The 16,608-nt window shown below is 39.0% G+C and overlaps 1 protein-coding gene across 5 annotated transcripts in view; it reads right to left on the bottom strand.

Annotated features, from left to right (window-relative positions):
- Positions 1-16,608, bottom strand: part of ITPR2 (inositol 1,4,5-trisphosphate receptor type 2) — a 268,838-nt gene that overhangs the window by 191,558 nt on the left and 60,672 nt on the right. For 4 of the 5 annotated variants that reach the window (XR_005816274.1, XM_040545169.1, XM_040545172.1 and 1 more), the window contains exons 10-11: positions 9,027-9,071; positions 140-294 (exon numbers count right to left, since the gene is read on the bottom strand). Coding sequence is in view for 4 of the 5 variants with exons in the window: in XM_040545169.1 (XP_040401103.1) it covers positions 140-294; positions 9,027-9,071 (200 nt within the window). In the remaining variant the exon portion in view is untranslated. The remainder of the gene's footprint in view (positions 1-139; positions 295-9,026; positions 9,072-16,608) is intronic. The other variant, XM_040545170.1, reaches the window with a different exon arrangement.

Genomic DNA, 16,608 nt, shown 5'->3' with positions numbered 1-16,608 from the left:
ACCCATGAACACTCCTCAAATTTTAACTGAAGGATAATACTTGCTTGTGTTTGAATTTTTTCTACTTTACTCACCAGCATAATACCAGGAAGAAACCTTGTCAATGCAGTTTGTTTTTTTTTTTTTTTTTTTTTTTTACCTTGGAACCAGGCAATCAGCTCTCTGAAGAGTGGTGGCATCCAGTTCAAAGAGAGATGCAATGTCATTTCCATGTGGCACAGAGACCAAAGTATACATAATCTTCTCCCCTGCTTGGCGTTTCTTCTTTGAAGCAGGAAGGTCGCCGTCTCTCTGCTGATTAGGCACAAGGGTTATTTGCTTGCATCAGAGCCCATTATAAATTCTCCAATTACCTTGTGGACAAGTAATACATATGAATTTTATATTTTTTTTGTACATTCTAGTAAGAATGTACCATGACTGGCTTTGGAGTGTGTAACACAAAGGATGCACTTTGCCCCAGGCACATGGGGTTAGACAGTCATTATAACAACAGCAGGTCACCAGCTACAGAGAGACTGCAGTGCTGTATACATTATTACTTGACACCTACAACTTCAAAAACCTGCGGCAGTTGCAGACCTTTCACTCCCAACAGATGTAGCTACACAGTGCTAGTTTGGAAAAGGCCAAAGTTAAAAGAAGAGAAGAGAATTGGATTTTTTAAAAGGGAGGAGGGAAGTAAAAAAGTGAACAATTTGCCTATTTCCACAGTAGTTTTATTTAGGTTTGCTCTTTTTTTTCCCTCCAATATGGTCAGAATGAAAGCAGCACACCTTCCACACAGGAAAAGCCAGGATATCTGTCCTATTAAGGTGTACTTGGTGTTGGTAGGGGGTGTTGGGGGAAAAAAAGCACTGGATAGGATTGCATTAGAAATCTTAGCACAGGCTGATAATGCATTAGAGGCTGGATCCAACACAGGTCTGAGCATGCCCACAGAAACGGAAGAATTTCACACCTTCACAGGAGCCTAGCTTTCAAGAGACATTTACAAAGCGGTGTTGGTGCCTCCAAATACGTGTGTGCATCAAAGAAGGTGATCTTCCTCCCCCCACCTGCTGAAAGTCCATGGGAATTCTGTAATCCAGCACCACTGAGCAGCCATCTTCATCTTAAGTTACCTACATACCCCTTGGCTTCACATACTCCAAATGCTACCTTCTCTAAGCTTAACCTCACCTATCTTTGCTTGAAGAAGCAATTCAGAGTCTATGCCCATAACCACGCAGCAACAAGTAGAATTACTGGCATAAGTAAAAGCTATTCCTCCAGGGTGCTGATTTACACATATTACAAGAGACTAATAACCAATGAAGAGACAGACAGCCCAGAGCCTTTCTCATACACAAAATATATTGTGGGAGTAGAAGAAAAGAGGAGTGAAGAGAGCCAAAAGAGAAAATCAAACACTGGAAATCTGAAATACTATTACAATGATTTATAGTGCACCACTAGGGAAGAGATGTAAAAAACAATGCAAAGAGGCTGAACTGTACTTGGTTTGTATTAGTACCTTGATTAAAACTCAGCTGTAAGGGATAATCAAGGGCAAAGCTTTGATTATTCATATTGCCAATTGATTAAGCTACAAAATCAAAGATGAGTGAAACTAAGTAAGAAATAACTAGTTATCATCTCATTTCAAGGCACTTTTTGAATCCTTCCAAAACATCCATTTTTTTTCATTACCAGGCCTAAAAAATGCCAGCTTTCCATCCCATTACTTTTTCAAATGAGAGAAACAGTACCAAAAAACCAGGAAGAAATAGTCTCAAAAATTCTTCTTAGGCTCATCTAGTGATTAGAGTATTGTCACTCATTTTTGAGAGGAATGCTTGCTGAGACAAAAGAGAAACATCCCGTGTCTTGCAGAAGAGCAAACTTTCATCTGGCAGTCCTCACGTTCTCTTGTTCCCCAGACCCAAAAAATATTAAACGAGATCGCACATAGAAACTTAACCTGTATGTGAGGATTGAGAAAATAGCAAAATTTTTTGTCCACCACCGTTGGTGATTTCCATATATATTTTGTTTTACAAACTCAGGATGAGACCCAAAGTGGGAAGGCAGGCAAACTACAGGTGAATGCTCTTAAGAGCTTAATAGGTAGGAGTGAGAGTCTAGCATCAAACAAAAATCTACTTCCCAAATTTCCAAACAAACTGGAAAACTGGAAAATCTATTTAAAATTCAAGACATCAGTAAAGGAGTGAGGAATACAAGACAGTTTAGAACAGCATCCAAACTTGTTAATATTTCCCATAACTTACATCCAAAACTAATTAGGTTTTCCCAGAACCTACCCACTCTACTATAATTTCCAAACTGAAAACGCTGGTATACAAAAAGGCAGGACACTTCCAAATTTATTTATTTTTCCCTAGAGTTCCAGGAAAAAACACAGACCAAAATATGAAACCATATTCTGTTCCATGTTGAAGTTTTTTTTATATTCACTCATTACCGAATGTCTGACCACCCCCAATAGGCCATTAAGAATGAGCACATACACACATGTGCAGGTTTCTATGACACACAACAAAGTGAAAGGCACGTCTCCCGTGCTTAAGTAGTTCGAATGAACCACTAGTTCTGCAGGGAAGTTCATCCTGCATTTTGGGGCTGACTCTACTCAGGTATGAGTCTCTCCAGCCATTGTGTAGATGCTGTTGAGCTACGGAGTTAGCTCATTAGGCCTAAATCCAGCCAACCAGTCTTGGCACTTGTCAAATCAAACCTGCCATATGAGCAAGAGCTGATTTCTAGTCTATAAAATAAAAGTCCCTCTCAACAGAGGGCAGGACGGTGTCTGTAATACTGCTAACTGCAATGCAAAGCTTAGCTGAGTAAAATCAGACCCACACAACAGCTGTATAATAGTTCCAAACTGGACTCCAGAAAAACCTCAGAACGCTCTTCATAATTTAATTTTAGGACCTCAGACACCTCACAACCAACCTGCATTATGAGTGCTATGTGCTAGTCACTGAAGAGAAAAAAAAGTAATGAAAAGTGACCCTGACCTTGAGAGCTCTGAAAACAACATATATAGGGAGTGCATGATAGAGATACAGCCATCACATAAGAAAATACAGACTTAAATTTATGTCTGAATTTACATCTGAGTGCATGCACATGTGTGTGAGAGAGAACATACATACTCATACACAGAAAGTTTCTCATGATTAAATTTAGTAAGCAGACATCAGAACCTGCATTTAACCTAGCCATTATTAAATTTGCTGATGAGTCTATATAAGGAAGTTGAAAGAAGAGGAAAGAATTAGAATATTTCAAATGAATTTGACAATATGATCAGTACAGAAGAAGCACTGCATTCCTAAACAGAACAAAACAATGACATTTGCACAGGTAAGAAACCAGCATACAGGCAGATGCAGCCAGCAAAAACTGATTCAATGAAGAAAAGGGAGGTACAGATGTGTAAAGGAACTCATGGAAAGAAAAATTCAAATTAAAGTAGTATGAAGAAGAAGCCAATGAACAGTTTCAGAGATGGTGGTGATAGGGTCAGTGACAGCCAAAGAAAGCATTCCCAAGACTTTTTTCAAAAAAAAAAAAAAAAGTAGGTGAATTACCTGCTAGGAATACAGAGAAAAAGTGCAAGAACTGTGAGTAAAACAATTCTAGCAAATAGTAAATTCATTAAGGAAAAAAAATAGTTTTGGTTGTCCCATACTACTGACAAACTGGTCACAAGTTGTAGCAATTCAAATTAGATATATGCCCAAGGTGAAGATGGTGGAATTACCTCACTCTGTAGTTCACTGGTTAAATGACTCGTGAGGATCTGGGAAATGCTGATTCAGTTTTTCTTCCACCTGGCAGGATCTGGACCTACGTCTTCCAAAAGAGTAACCCCATCTAAAAACCACATGGTGCAGATAGCAGAGGCAGCCTGCTCTGTCTAACAAAACCTAAGCATCCACTCAACTAGAAGATGGCTTGTGAAGTACACTACTCACATGCACAACAGGACTTTGCCAGGGGGTATAAGGGAAAATGCCCCTACCATATAGCCAGTGGTAAGGGACTCGTGTTAGAAAAGCAAAGGCTTAGAGTTCAAAGGAGGAGATATACTTAGTGAAAACAAACAGTCCTTCCGGTGAAGAGTGGCAATACTGATCCAGGCTACCAGCAAATGCCATAACTCCTGGGCTACCACCACTGACTTGCAGTGCATCACACTGATTTGAAAAGAAGCTTTAAAAAAAATCCAGCACAAACATACAGTGTTTGCAATTTGAAGGGCAAATATGGCGTAATTGGTGACAAAACCTATACTGCAATTAGAGACAACATAATCAGGCTTGTCTTTCTTGGGACTTGTAGCCTGGGAGATGAGCCTTCTTCACAGCTCTTAATATAATTTGCTAGTAATTGTGACCAACCCCATGCTCCCGTATTACTCATCTCAACTGAGCATCATACCTAAACTTCAGATTTACATGGAGTTTTGTTTATGAAGGGGCCTTCCTGCAAAAAAGTGAAGAAAAAAATCCTGGAGAAAAAAAAATAATAATAATACAAAAACATGCCAGGCCAGGAATACCTTTCCTTTTAGAATGCAAATCCAATCTACAATTCCAATTGGTAAAGACACCTCTTGTGGCACAGAGATGGACGAGGATAATGCCCTACTCCTGAACGAATACATTACACTGCACTACAGATTTCAGCAGAAATTAAACTTAATAGCAACCAGAGTTCTGAAAATGCCTGTTAAAACTAGTACACTGTAGTATCTCAGTATATTAACCCAGTTTAGGAGGCTCTTACAAACCAGCATTTTCACAAAGCAGTAATGTGAGCAGAACTCCATAGGTTAGATGATTTAAAAAATGCTATATGAAAAAGAAAGTCGAGGAAATTAATGGCCAGCCTTGCTCCTGCATGTTATGTAGCCCTGGCACACAGCACAGCAGTTAGCCTCCTATAACACCTTCGCTGTTGACTCATTTGTGAGTCATCGCATTTTTAGCAGAGACATCACGTTGCAACTCTGTTGTTAGGAGCCAGAGACATTCTGTAAGAAACAATGTATGCGTTTTCAGAGCTGATTCAGACCTGTGTGCAGCAGCAGAATAATAATAATGTGCTGGCATCCATGTCTCCCCTTCTCTCCGTGAGTGCAGAGCCTCTCAAGTGGTCTGACTGCTGGCTTTATATAAGCAGAGATACTGCCATTTTAAAACTGATTATTTTTATTTTTAAGTATGTTTTTCAGATTGTTTTTCAGCCTCAAAAAAAAATCCCCAAACCTATTCTAATTGTTTTAACTGCATCACCTGTGACACACATCATGAAATTTTAATTAAACAAACTTACTTGCTGGAAGGTAAATAAAAAAAAGAACTTAGAGTGTTTATTTGGAAAAAAATAATTTGGGATGGAAGTAAGAAAGAAAACATTGAATCACATCATCGTTTGGCATTCATAAATATAGACAGAAAGAAGTCAAAGAGGTATGTCAAATTGGACCAAGAAACCCATGGCAAAACTGTCCAACTTCTTTACAAGAAAAGTAAATGCATACCAGTCTCAATCCTAAGAAAAATCTCAACAGTAAAAACCAGTTTGGAACTGGTTAGGACTAGCACTCTCTCCCAAAAATGCAGATGAATGGAGCTAAGGTAGCTATCCAAAGACAGCCTTTTAATACTAAGACGCTAACAAATGCCATGTTCCCAGCTGTTCTTGACACCATTTCCCCAATGTTTATAGTGTTCTTCTAGATGCTGTACATTTCTGTGATTGGAAATAATAGACTACTTCGCAGCATAAAATACACCAACGTGGGATTTAATGGAAACTATAACAGAGCACTGCATTTTGATGCACTATACATTACAATCTCCTAGTCTTCTAGAGAGCTGGAGAAGCCCCCCTCACCCTTCCCTACCCAACAAGGCCTTTAAATCAGAGAAAGGTATTCATGCTACAAAAAAACAAAAATCTTCTGTAGTTTAGATGTGGGAAAAACATGTACAAAGAATATTAATCAATTCAATGCAAGGCTAAATTTTACCAGAAATCAAAGCAGTGTTTCACCAGACAATATGGCTGAAATCTCAAGCAGCAGCCCATAAATGTGCAAGGAACTGCAGCCCAAACACAGCTTGGGAACAAAAGTCCTAGTCACTTCCAGCAATATTTATGGTCTCAGCAGCCAAAACCCTTTTAGACTTCCAGTCACTTAAGGCAAAAAAGACAGACTTAAGCAGAATCTAGATGCCTATGCCCACTACCGTACCATAGAAAATTCTTCTCCATCATTGCTTCCTAAAATTGACAGTTGCCTAAGCAACTGTGATCAAGACTTACAAACCAGGCAGTGAACATGCACAGGAAGCCCTGTCACACATTTATAGTTAAGGGTTGGCACAAAACACACAGATGGCTATGCCTTCTTCAAAATCCAGCCAGCAGAGAAGGAGCTGGTACCCTTTTATCCATCAGACTAGCAATGAAAAGCAAAACAGACTGCAGGCTCAGTTTCTTCCTTCAGCTGAAAGATTTAAGTATGCCTCTTCATTTTCCTACTGCTCTAACTTCAAATTATGCTGGGGTAGATCCACTTCCATCCCCCCTTCTAGAGCAGATTTACTTCACTGGCAGTACTTCAAAATTAATTTGTTCAAAAGATGAAAAAGATGATGCCTTTGCAGTTAGTCAGGCAATCACCTGGCTGAAGAAATACCACATGAAAACCATGGTACAAGAAAAGCTTATGTGATCCATGTTATATGAATACTGGATACAAGACTGACATAGATGACCCTTCAAGAACTCCAAATACTGTAAGACTGCCATACTTCTGAGGGACAATTCAAAACACCGCATCATTGTAAAATAAATTTCTGCACAGGGATGTGAAGCTTGGCTACTCAAGTTGCTTGAAGTCAGGATGAAGACTTAAAATAGCTAGTGCTGACTCACGGTATTTCCAATGAGACTGTAAAGGAGAGAAGGATCCAAAGGGATTTCTAACACGCTAAAAGCACCTGTAGGCTTGGATTTATATGGAGATGTTACCAAAACTTATCAGTTGTTCTTTCACAGAATGTTTTTCACATGAAGTGCTGACTGTGTAAAGTTAAATTTCCACAGAGAACCAGTTTTGATTGTCAATCAGTTTTGATAACATTATCAAAGAAAATATTTGTCTAACCAAATTTCTCTGGTCTTGGTTTTTGGTTGAAACCAATGCTCAGGAGGATTATGCCAAACTGTTAGAGCAGTCACCTTCAACATTCATGTTCAGATTACTCTTGTTCCTTCTTAATTACCCAGCCTAGAGAATATTTAGATGAACTGGAAATGCTGCAATTGCAGACTCTATAGTATATCCAATTACTATAGCATGGTACAGTAGGAGTGGGCCCTTTGTGATGAGGATCTAACATCTACCCTATACATCTTTTCATATGTTTTAATTCAGATTAGCTCTAGCCTAGTTTTTTGGGCTAGGCAGCCATGAGAGCCTAGAGCACAGTAGATACATTCCAGATGTGCATCCTTTAAATTTGATCCAACAGAATACAAGTTTACACACTCTGAGATTGCTCTGCAAAGCGAAACGGAGTATCTTAAATAGGAAATAATTAGGTGATTCAATTAAGGAAGTGCCATCATGATGTGAACTAAAACATTAATGCAGATGAGCTGTATGAGAACCCAGCTCCACTGTTCACAGCGTGAGAGCATGAACCCAAGCTCTTCCAGTAAGCACTGTATTCAATGGATGTTCTAGAACTTATCTCGACTTCTGTCAGAAAGCTTCGGGGGCTTCAAATGTCATTCCAGTACCAAAGAGAAACAACTGCTGGAACTCCTATATTTTCATGAGAGAGAGTTCTCATTTCTCCGGCCAGCTTAGCTGTTACTGCTATATTACTATTTATACCAAATACCACAGAAGACAGAAAACCAATGTTACCAACTCTTACAACAGTCTCAATTTTTATTAAAATTGCAGTGCTGGAGGCAAATTATTATGTAAGAATCTTGGTTTTCATTTAAAAAAAAAAAAATCTTCCCCATCCAGAGAAAAACTTGAAAATGTGTCTGTTAAAAGAACAAAAGCCAGAAGGCAAACAGAAAGAAATTGAATTTATTTTTTTCTAAGAAGATCTCTGTGTTTTCATGGCAATCTCATGAATGTGATGAAGGAATGATTCTTTCTTGGACTATTTGTTTAAGAATAAGATTCCCTCGGGGTTTTAACTCCTTTTTTTTTTTTTTAACTACTTTCACGTATTATAAACTACATCTCTAGCCTTGCCTCGTTAGTTAGAATTAGCGAGCACACTCTTAGCATTGTACAAGAAGACAAAGGCCTTTACCTGTAATAGCTACAGACTGCCTGGAAGTATCTGTCTTCACGTCCAACCCATCCACACTGCAGCAAGGACAACTTAGGTCCTTGTGACGGTATCATGCGAGAGTTTCCTGAAGTCTGGCATGGCTCAGCCTAAGCCTGTGCCTGAATATCTCCTTACATGTATTCAATACAGGTAATGAAAAGAGTCTCAGCATGTCCTTAGATTTAGGGCCATGCTTGACTGACAAACATGCCCTGGGGGGGCTCATCTCCACTAGCAGAGCCTCTGAATTGATACTGGTATGTAAGTAACCCGATTTGCTTGTCTGGTTTACTTGCTAAAGAGGGTGGTGGTGTTTTTGCCATAAGGTAGAATGCCTGATTTGATAAGTATTAATACATTTAATGTCTGCAGTTTCTAAGCAGAACTGAACTCCAACTAATGCCAATTTGATGCATAATTTGAATAAGCTTCCTCTCTCTTCCTTTACACAATGGAAAACTTTCTGTAACAACAGTTCTGAATTGCACACTAGCTTATACAGGACACAGAAGATAACCCCAGTGGTTGTGACATGTAACTACAGCAAAAGCCACAAAGGACTTCCATATGTTGGACTTTATTAGGTTAAGGATACAGTATTTCCCAGATTATATGCAACATGTAAATTTCACTTACCAAAGCTTTTCCTTCATTATTACCTTCTGGATAGTGTGGGTTAAGCTGGAAAAGAAAATAAGTCAAAAACTGCCTTGACAGGTTTTAGACATTTCAGAAATGGGGGAGAGGGTTTGGTTCAGTATTCAGTTGTGCATTTACCCTGAAAAAGAATTGTGGACTATTTATAACTAGTATAGCAATAACAGTACAAGAATTACCAATCCAATTTCTGAGCAACTTACTGGCTATGTCCTCACTTCAAAAAAGTGCATCTTACAATAAAGGTTGTTAACTCAAGGGAGGAATCTCAAATTAAATTAAAAAAAAAAAAAAAAGAATGATGGAGAGAAAGCACAGATAGTTACTAATCTAAACATAGCAAATTACAGTCATCCCATCATCCCTACAAACACACAAACACTTTCAGGATTGACCTCAAGCAGATGTATTGAGATAAAAACTAACATGTTTCATGTCTACTGAGACTGGACAGGAAGACATAACTCAGAGTAAACACCTCTTTGAAACAGGAATGGCAATGCCACTATAGACAAGTGTTTAACTACTTTGTGATTCTGCTTAACCATTATTAAAGGGGATAATATTTTCTATGTCATACCAGGACTATCAAACATCAATTAATAACTAAAGTAGGATGAGATGCCTGGATGAAAGACACTACTACCAAGTGTAAAGCATTACTACTTAAAAGTGTTCACTATGGTTTCACAAGGGGAATACGTAAACTAAAAGATGAGGGATTATGTAGGCAGACACACACTCAAATAAAAAAACACAAGTATACCTAAATACTGGCTGGACACAAAACCTTTCAGGATTTCACTTACATAATGAAATATTTTTACCTCAATATTTACTTTATTCCCTGACATAGGATATGCCTTCAAAGCATTGAAAACTTTGAACCAAAATGAGTAGTTATAAAAGGTAATTCAGTTTTTAAGCAATGACAGCGCATGTACATCTTACAGGTAAGTACAGTCATCTTCTTGGCATGAATTTGACATTAACAGTGTGGAAGACTCAAAAGTGAATTACACAGGGCAAGCTAAATGAATCCCAATAAAATTTTTCAATACCACATAATCGTCATACATTTAACATTACACAGAAAAGTGCTGTGAAGGATTTTTTTTTTTTTTATCGTTTGTTTGTTTGGTTGGTTGGTTTTTTTTGTGTGTCTGTTAGTTTGACTTCAGAGCCAGGGAAGCTCATTGAGCAGATTATCTTGAGTATCATCACGCAGCACTTGCAGGGCAACCAGGCGATCAGGCCCAGTCAGCATGGGTTTATGAAAGGCAGGTCCTGCTTGACGAACCTGATCTTCTATGACAAAGTGACGTGCTTAGTGGATGAGGGAAAGGCTGTAGATGTGGTCTACCTTGACTTCAGTAAGGCTTTTGACACCACTTCCCATAGCATTCCCCTCAAGAAACTGGCTGCTCATGCCTTGGACTGGCATATGCTTTGTTGGGTTAAAAACTGGCTGGGTAGCCGGGCCCAAAGAGCTGTGGTGAATGGAGTTAAATCCAGTTGGAGGCTGGTCACTGGTGGAGTCCCCCAGGGCTCAGTACTAGGGCCAGTTCTCTTCAACACCTTTATCAATGATCTGGATGAGGGGATCGAGTGCACCCTCAGTAAGTTTGGAGACAACACCAAGTTAGGTGCGTGTGTCAATCTGCTCGAGGGAAAGAAGGCTCTGCAGGAGGATTTGGATAGGCTGGACCGATGGGCTGAGGCCAGCTGTATGAAGCTCAACAAGGCCAAGTGCCGGGTCCTGCATCTGGGGCACAACCACCCCAAGCAGTGCTACAGGATTGGAGATGGGTGGTTAGAAAGCTGCCTGGCACAGAAGGACCTGGGAGTATTGGTTGATAGTCGGCTGAATATGAGCCAGCAGTGTGCTCAGGTGGCCAAGAAGGCCAACAGCATCCTGGCTTGTATAAAAAACAGTGTGGCCAGCAGGGCTAGGAAAGCGATCTTCCCCCTGTACTCGGCTCTGGTGAGGCCGCACCTCCAGTACTGTGTTCAGTTTTGGGCCCCTCACTCCAGGAAGGACATGGAGGTGCTCGAGCAAGCCCAGAGAAGGGCCACAAAGCTGGTGAGGGGTCTGGAGAACAAGTCTTACGAGGAGCAGCTGAGGGAGCTGGGGTTGTTTAGCCTGGAGAAGAGGAGGCTCAGGGGAGACCTTATCGCTCTCTATAGGTACCTTAAAGGAGGCTGTAGCAATGTGGGGGTTGGTCTATTCTCCCACGTGTCTGGTGACAGGACGAGGGGGAATGGGCTAAAGTTGCACCAGGGGAGGTTTAGGTTGGACATTAGGAAGAATTTCTTTACTGAAAGGGTTGTTAGGCAGTGGAATGGGCTGCCTAGGGAAGTGGTTAAGTCACCATCCCTGGAGGTCTTTAAAAGAGGTTTAGATGTAGAGCTTAGTGATATGGTGTAGTGGAGGACTTGTTAGTGTTAGGACAGAGGTTGGACTAGGTGATCTTGGAGGTCTCTTCCAACCTAGACGATTCTGTGATTGTGGTTTTTTGTTTGTTTTTAGTTTTTTTTATCAAGTTATCAATGATCTTATTGATATTCTATCATTTATATCCCTTTACCCCAAAAAGCCATCTCCTCTCCACATAATGAGCCCAAAGAAAGGAGGAAAACTTTTAGATTCTCCCAAACTTACTGAAAATACCTTTGCTCTGTGTCATGACTTGATGTGTTAGCACAGAAACAAAGGGTTATTCTCCTGCTTTAATTTCAATGTTCACATTAGCTACCATTACCCTCACAAACCTAATTTAGAGCCTATTTTCCTCCCTGCATTGACACCTATCCCAAATATTGCATTTTGCTCCTCCACGACATTCTCACCGTTTCCTACCTCCAGCTCCCACCTACTTATGTTATACAGCAACAGGCATGCAAGATGAACACTGAACGACAGACAGCTAGAAGATCCACGTATATACATGCATATTTATGTACATATATAAAAAAACTTTTCATATAGTTTTATTAGTTTTCTCACACTTCGTTCACCATTACTTTTGTTTACCTAGCACCTTAAAATAATCCTAGCTGCCCATTTTGATAGCCAAGCTGAGTTCTGAACTTTTGTTCTTCCATTGACAGCAGAGAAAATAATCAAGCAGTGCTCCTTAGTCACTTAAGACCACATACTTTCAACAATGGTGCATAGAAGGTATAGAAGACTAAATTTAACCTTACCTTCAGATTCTGCTTGTTGTAAGCAAGCCAGAAAAAGTCTGAGCCATCTCAGGTCTGACACTACACTCAGCACAGAGAACTGTATCTTCAAATGGAGTAAGTCTACGATGTTTCATTAAAGCATTCGTGAATACAGTTGTCTACTTAGCATGAGCTGGGCCTTGAGTCTTGCTATTCTTCAACTGTTTGCTCTCAGTATAATGATGCTTTTAAAAATATGTATCTACAACAGGAGACACGAGGAAAATATCTCTCCCACGCCACTTCTTGCCTACTTTAAAAATGACTAAACAGATTGTCTTCAAATTTCCAAAATAGTTCTCTTGTGGACAAAGGCTGACGGAGACAGAAGGCACAAATCAAAAATGAAGTACATCCCTAGTAACGTTTTTTCTTGCCCCACTGTAACAGAAATAACAAAACTAAAGAGATTTTGTTTAGAAAAAGTTTGAGATGCTGACATTAAACAGTAAAAACAACAGAATGCAGTTTTAGGGCTGACGTTAATGGCTCCCTTTTCAGCTCAGCAGGTGCTATTTTCATTTCAGCTGAGGTTGTTGCCACTGAACACCTCTGAAAATCAGACTATTAGCTATTATCCTAATACTATATTTCTCCAGGTAGAGAGGCATAAATCATGTAGTGTTGTATGGCATATTATACCTGTTTTGAGTCCTTTTCAATATCCAAGTACAACATAAGGAGCTAGGGACTCAGTGATGGTCCAAAACCTACTGCTTTTTCTGATTTATATAAGATCACCTCTATGCTCCTCTAGGAGCCTTTTATTTAAAGAATCCTTGAAAATAACAACACTAATATTTTTTTCTTATTGCTAATGAAATTGAGTAAAATTCTTTTCAGTTCTTAAGAAAGTAAATAATACCATGCTAAAATGGGTCCATTTCAGCTTAGCAGTCTCTATGCTTTTTGGGGTTGTTGGACACGGAGTTGCAGTGTTCCTGAACCATAGCTGAAATACTGTATATTTCAGCCAAACACCACTGGAAGGTGCATGCAGTCAATACACAGAAAGAACATGATGCATTCTAAACCACAGAGCTCAAGCAAGTAAATTATATAAATCATTATTATAATAGCTCCATTATTTGTTTGTTGGGTTTTGTGTGTTTTTTTTTGTTTTGTTTTTGTGTGTGTTTTTTTTTTTTTTTTTTAGAGTGTATCTCCAACAGCTTCTTTTCCAATACAGAATAATTCACAAATCCTAATCATCCACCGCTTCTTTTTCAACATACTTAGGATGAGCTTTATATATATTTATTTTACCTTTTCCTGAACAGGAAAGAAAAAAGTATCACAAATGAGAGTTCAGCTTCACCATGGCTGACAATATCAAAGATCATTTCATATTATGGCAAGCTCATGAGACTCACCATATCATCCTAATGCTCATCCATGATGTAAGGCCACATAACCTAACCACCTGAGTAAACAGCAATGACTATTTGGTGGTATGAGAGGTGCAATCTATATCAAGTAATGCAGACTGCACTAGCAGAGAGTAACCAGAGAAGAGCAAAACAGAACTAGCATTAGTGAAGCAGTGAAATGGCCACATGGCAAAAAGTGATGGAGTCAGTGTGGCCTAAAGATTACCTGAGATAGTAGGTCAGAGTAACTGATAGCACTTTTGTTCGTCATTCACTCCACTGCCACGTAAAAGTCCAGCTCTGTTACAGGGATTTTACAGTTGGCAATGCTAATATTGCACCTGTCACAGCTCAAACAACAAGGATTTACGACACCACAGATAATTGATCATTTTCAGTTGCTTATATATATGAGCCCAGATCCAAGTCTGCACATCCTCCAGCCCACATAAAATACTTTAAGCTCCAGAAAATGGGGTTATCACACTTGTTTTTTCCTTTTCATTGTAGCACCAAGGAAGACATTATGGTTTTATATGCATGGGCCAACAGTGCACATTGACTTGTGCTACATGAGCTTTTCCTTGTACTAAGGTCCTATCACCAGTAGTTACAGTAAATACCACTGTAACTGCAAATGTAATTTGCACAGTATAGCTCACAGGAAGTAACTGGGACCTAAATTCATCTTGGACTTCATCTATGGGGTAAGGGAGCTTCGAAGCAGCCTAGCAAACTCGTCAGGAAACAGGGACAGTCAATACCACGACAAGGCTGCCACAACTACACAAGACCATATTTTAAACACTAAAATCATTGACTATTTTGGCATTTTTATAAAGATTTGCACCTAAAGAGAAAGTAATACATTCTTTTAAATCTAAACAGAATTAGCATTTACTTGTAATTTTGTAAGAAGGCAAATTCCCAGCTTGTGATCTACACAGTGTATCTGCAAGAGCCTGAAGGCTGGATTCGTAGCTGGAGATGGTCCCCCCCGGTATGTAAGAACTGGTATCTCTTAGATAGATTTCAGGTTCCGCCTTTGTACATGGTGGCACTTAAGAGGAGATATATGAATGCATATATATACCAATATATTCATACTGTGGGAGCACCAGAAGATCCCCAATATGTGTGACAACCACATAACAAAAGCCAGCTTTTACAGGTGGAAAACAGATATACACAATGTGTTTAACCATTTCTAGTTAAAATTATTTGGAGGCTTGTAGAAGAGCAAGGAATCAAATTCCTGAATTTTTGCCTACTGCCCTCACAACAATCTTTCTCTTGTAAAGTTTGCATAGGAGGAAGTATCAATTTGCAACTATGTGTTCGTGTGTTACTTCTGGTAGTTGGTGTTCAGAAAATTAAGTGCCCTGCTAATCCTAAGAGGTATCCTGTTAGATCGAGTGACACAAGTCCCAGGCTCTTTTAACTCTACTGATCATTAAAGGCAGTCAAAATTATTCCTTAAAGTTTTCAATACATAAGACTTCATGTTGCATTATCTCCTCTGAGTTTTTACTATTGAGTAGAACAACTTCTCACTAATACACTGCTCTAGGTTTTTCTTTTGGTTTGTTTGTTTTGCATCTACACACAGTAAGATATGCTTCACAGTCCAACAAGTGAATTGTAAGTCTCAATCCATACTGTAGCCAAACAGTTTGGAATTTCACATTTATATTAAATGCTTCTTTCCTAGACAGAGATGCAAGGAAAGTACTCAGCCTATTTTTGGACACTCATTTAATTAAGAAGACGAGAGGGGAGTTTGGGAAAAAAAATTAATGCTTATTTTTATCAAGTTTTGTTGACTAGGTAAAGGATATTTAAAATCTCTTCAATGAAAGAATCAGACTGCCAAATTTCAGCTAAAAGAGCATTTTAATAACTTGATTAAAAACAGCATTAAACAAAGAATAAAAGATTCTAATTAAACACACAAAAACAGTTTCTATTTCATCTGATAACCAGCCCTTTAACACTCAGCCTATTTGTTACCCAATCAACAAGGTCAAGTGCTTAGGGAAAAAAAAAGCCACCACAACAGTCAACTTCATCTTCATTAGGCTTGCTTGGTTCTTTGCTATGTCATACTGATTAGTTTTCAATAAATCCAAAGGACTTTTACACAACTTCAAAAGACTTCAGTGGTATTCAAAAACTCTTGCCATCTTATTAACTTGCTAGAGAAAGAGCAGCTTTCTCTACCTAGATAAACTTCATTCAGTACTGCCACAGCATCTGGTGCTAAGTTCCTGACAATCATAATCTGAGGAAAGTTTTAAAATCTCAAATTTTTAGGATTGCATTTTGCTGCTGTTTTGCTTACGAGCCCCCTGTCTTAGCAGATCAGACGAGTTTCCAGGTAGGGCTCAGAGACACGAATCCTTCATTTGGCTTCAGGTCCCCCATGCTCCCAACTTAAGTGGCCAGGGATAGTTTGCAAGGGAACCCCCCTGAGACCAAACTATCTGCTTGTCAAAAACAGGAATGAGAATAGACTCTGACACCTTCCTGACCCAACTGCTCACTCTTGTTCTAAGATTAAAGGATAGGTCATCTTGAAGGCATTTTTAGTTGCTGTATAAGCAATGGCAGGCCTATGTTTTGGTATTAAAAAAAAAATCCTCATCTCTTCAAGGGTTATGTTCTAAATATTAATATTCCCTATGACTTTCAGTGGCCCTCCCAGAAATAACTAGGAATGACTGAATTGGACATCACAAACTTTTAGAGTTAAAAAAAAAAAAAAGCCTTACAAACCTTCATCAAGCACCAAAACTAAAGAAAAAGAGGCACCAATATAATTTAATAAAATCTTCTGAAGTTATCTTGAAATAATAAGGAAATAAAATGCAATATAGAACAGAAGTGTCTACATTTACTGTTTTAGAACACATCAAAATGCAATACCAGCAGATGTATTTTTAATAAGGGAAACAGTCCTTATA

The sequence above is a fragment of the Cygnus olor genome, chromosome 1 (genome assembly GCF_009769625.2).
Source record: "Cygnus olor isolate bCygOlo1 chromosome 1, bCygOlo1.pri.v2, whole genome shotgun sequence".
In the NCBI taxonomy this organism is placed as follows: Eukaryota; Metazoa; Chordata; class Aves; order Anseriformes; family Anatidae; genus Cygnus; species Cygnus olor.
The sequence above is the reverse complement of the archived record's forward strand: the minus strand, read 5'-3'. Positions and strand labels throughout refer to the sequence as shown.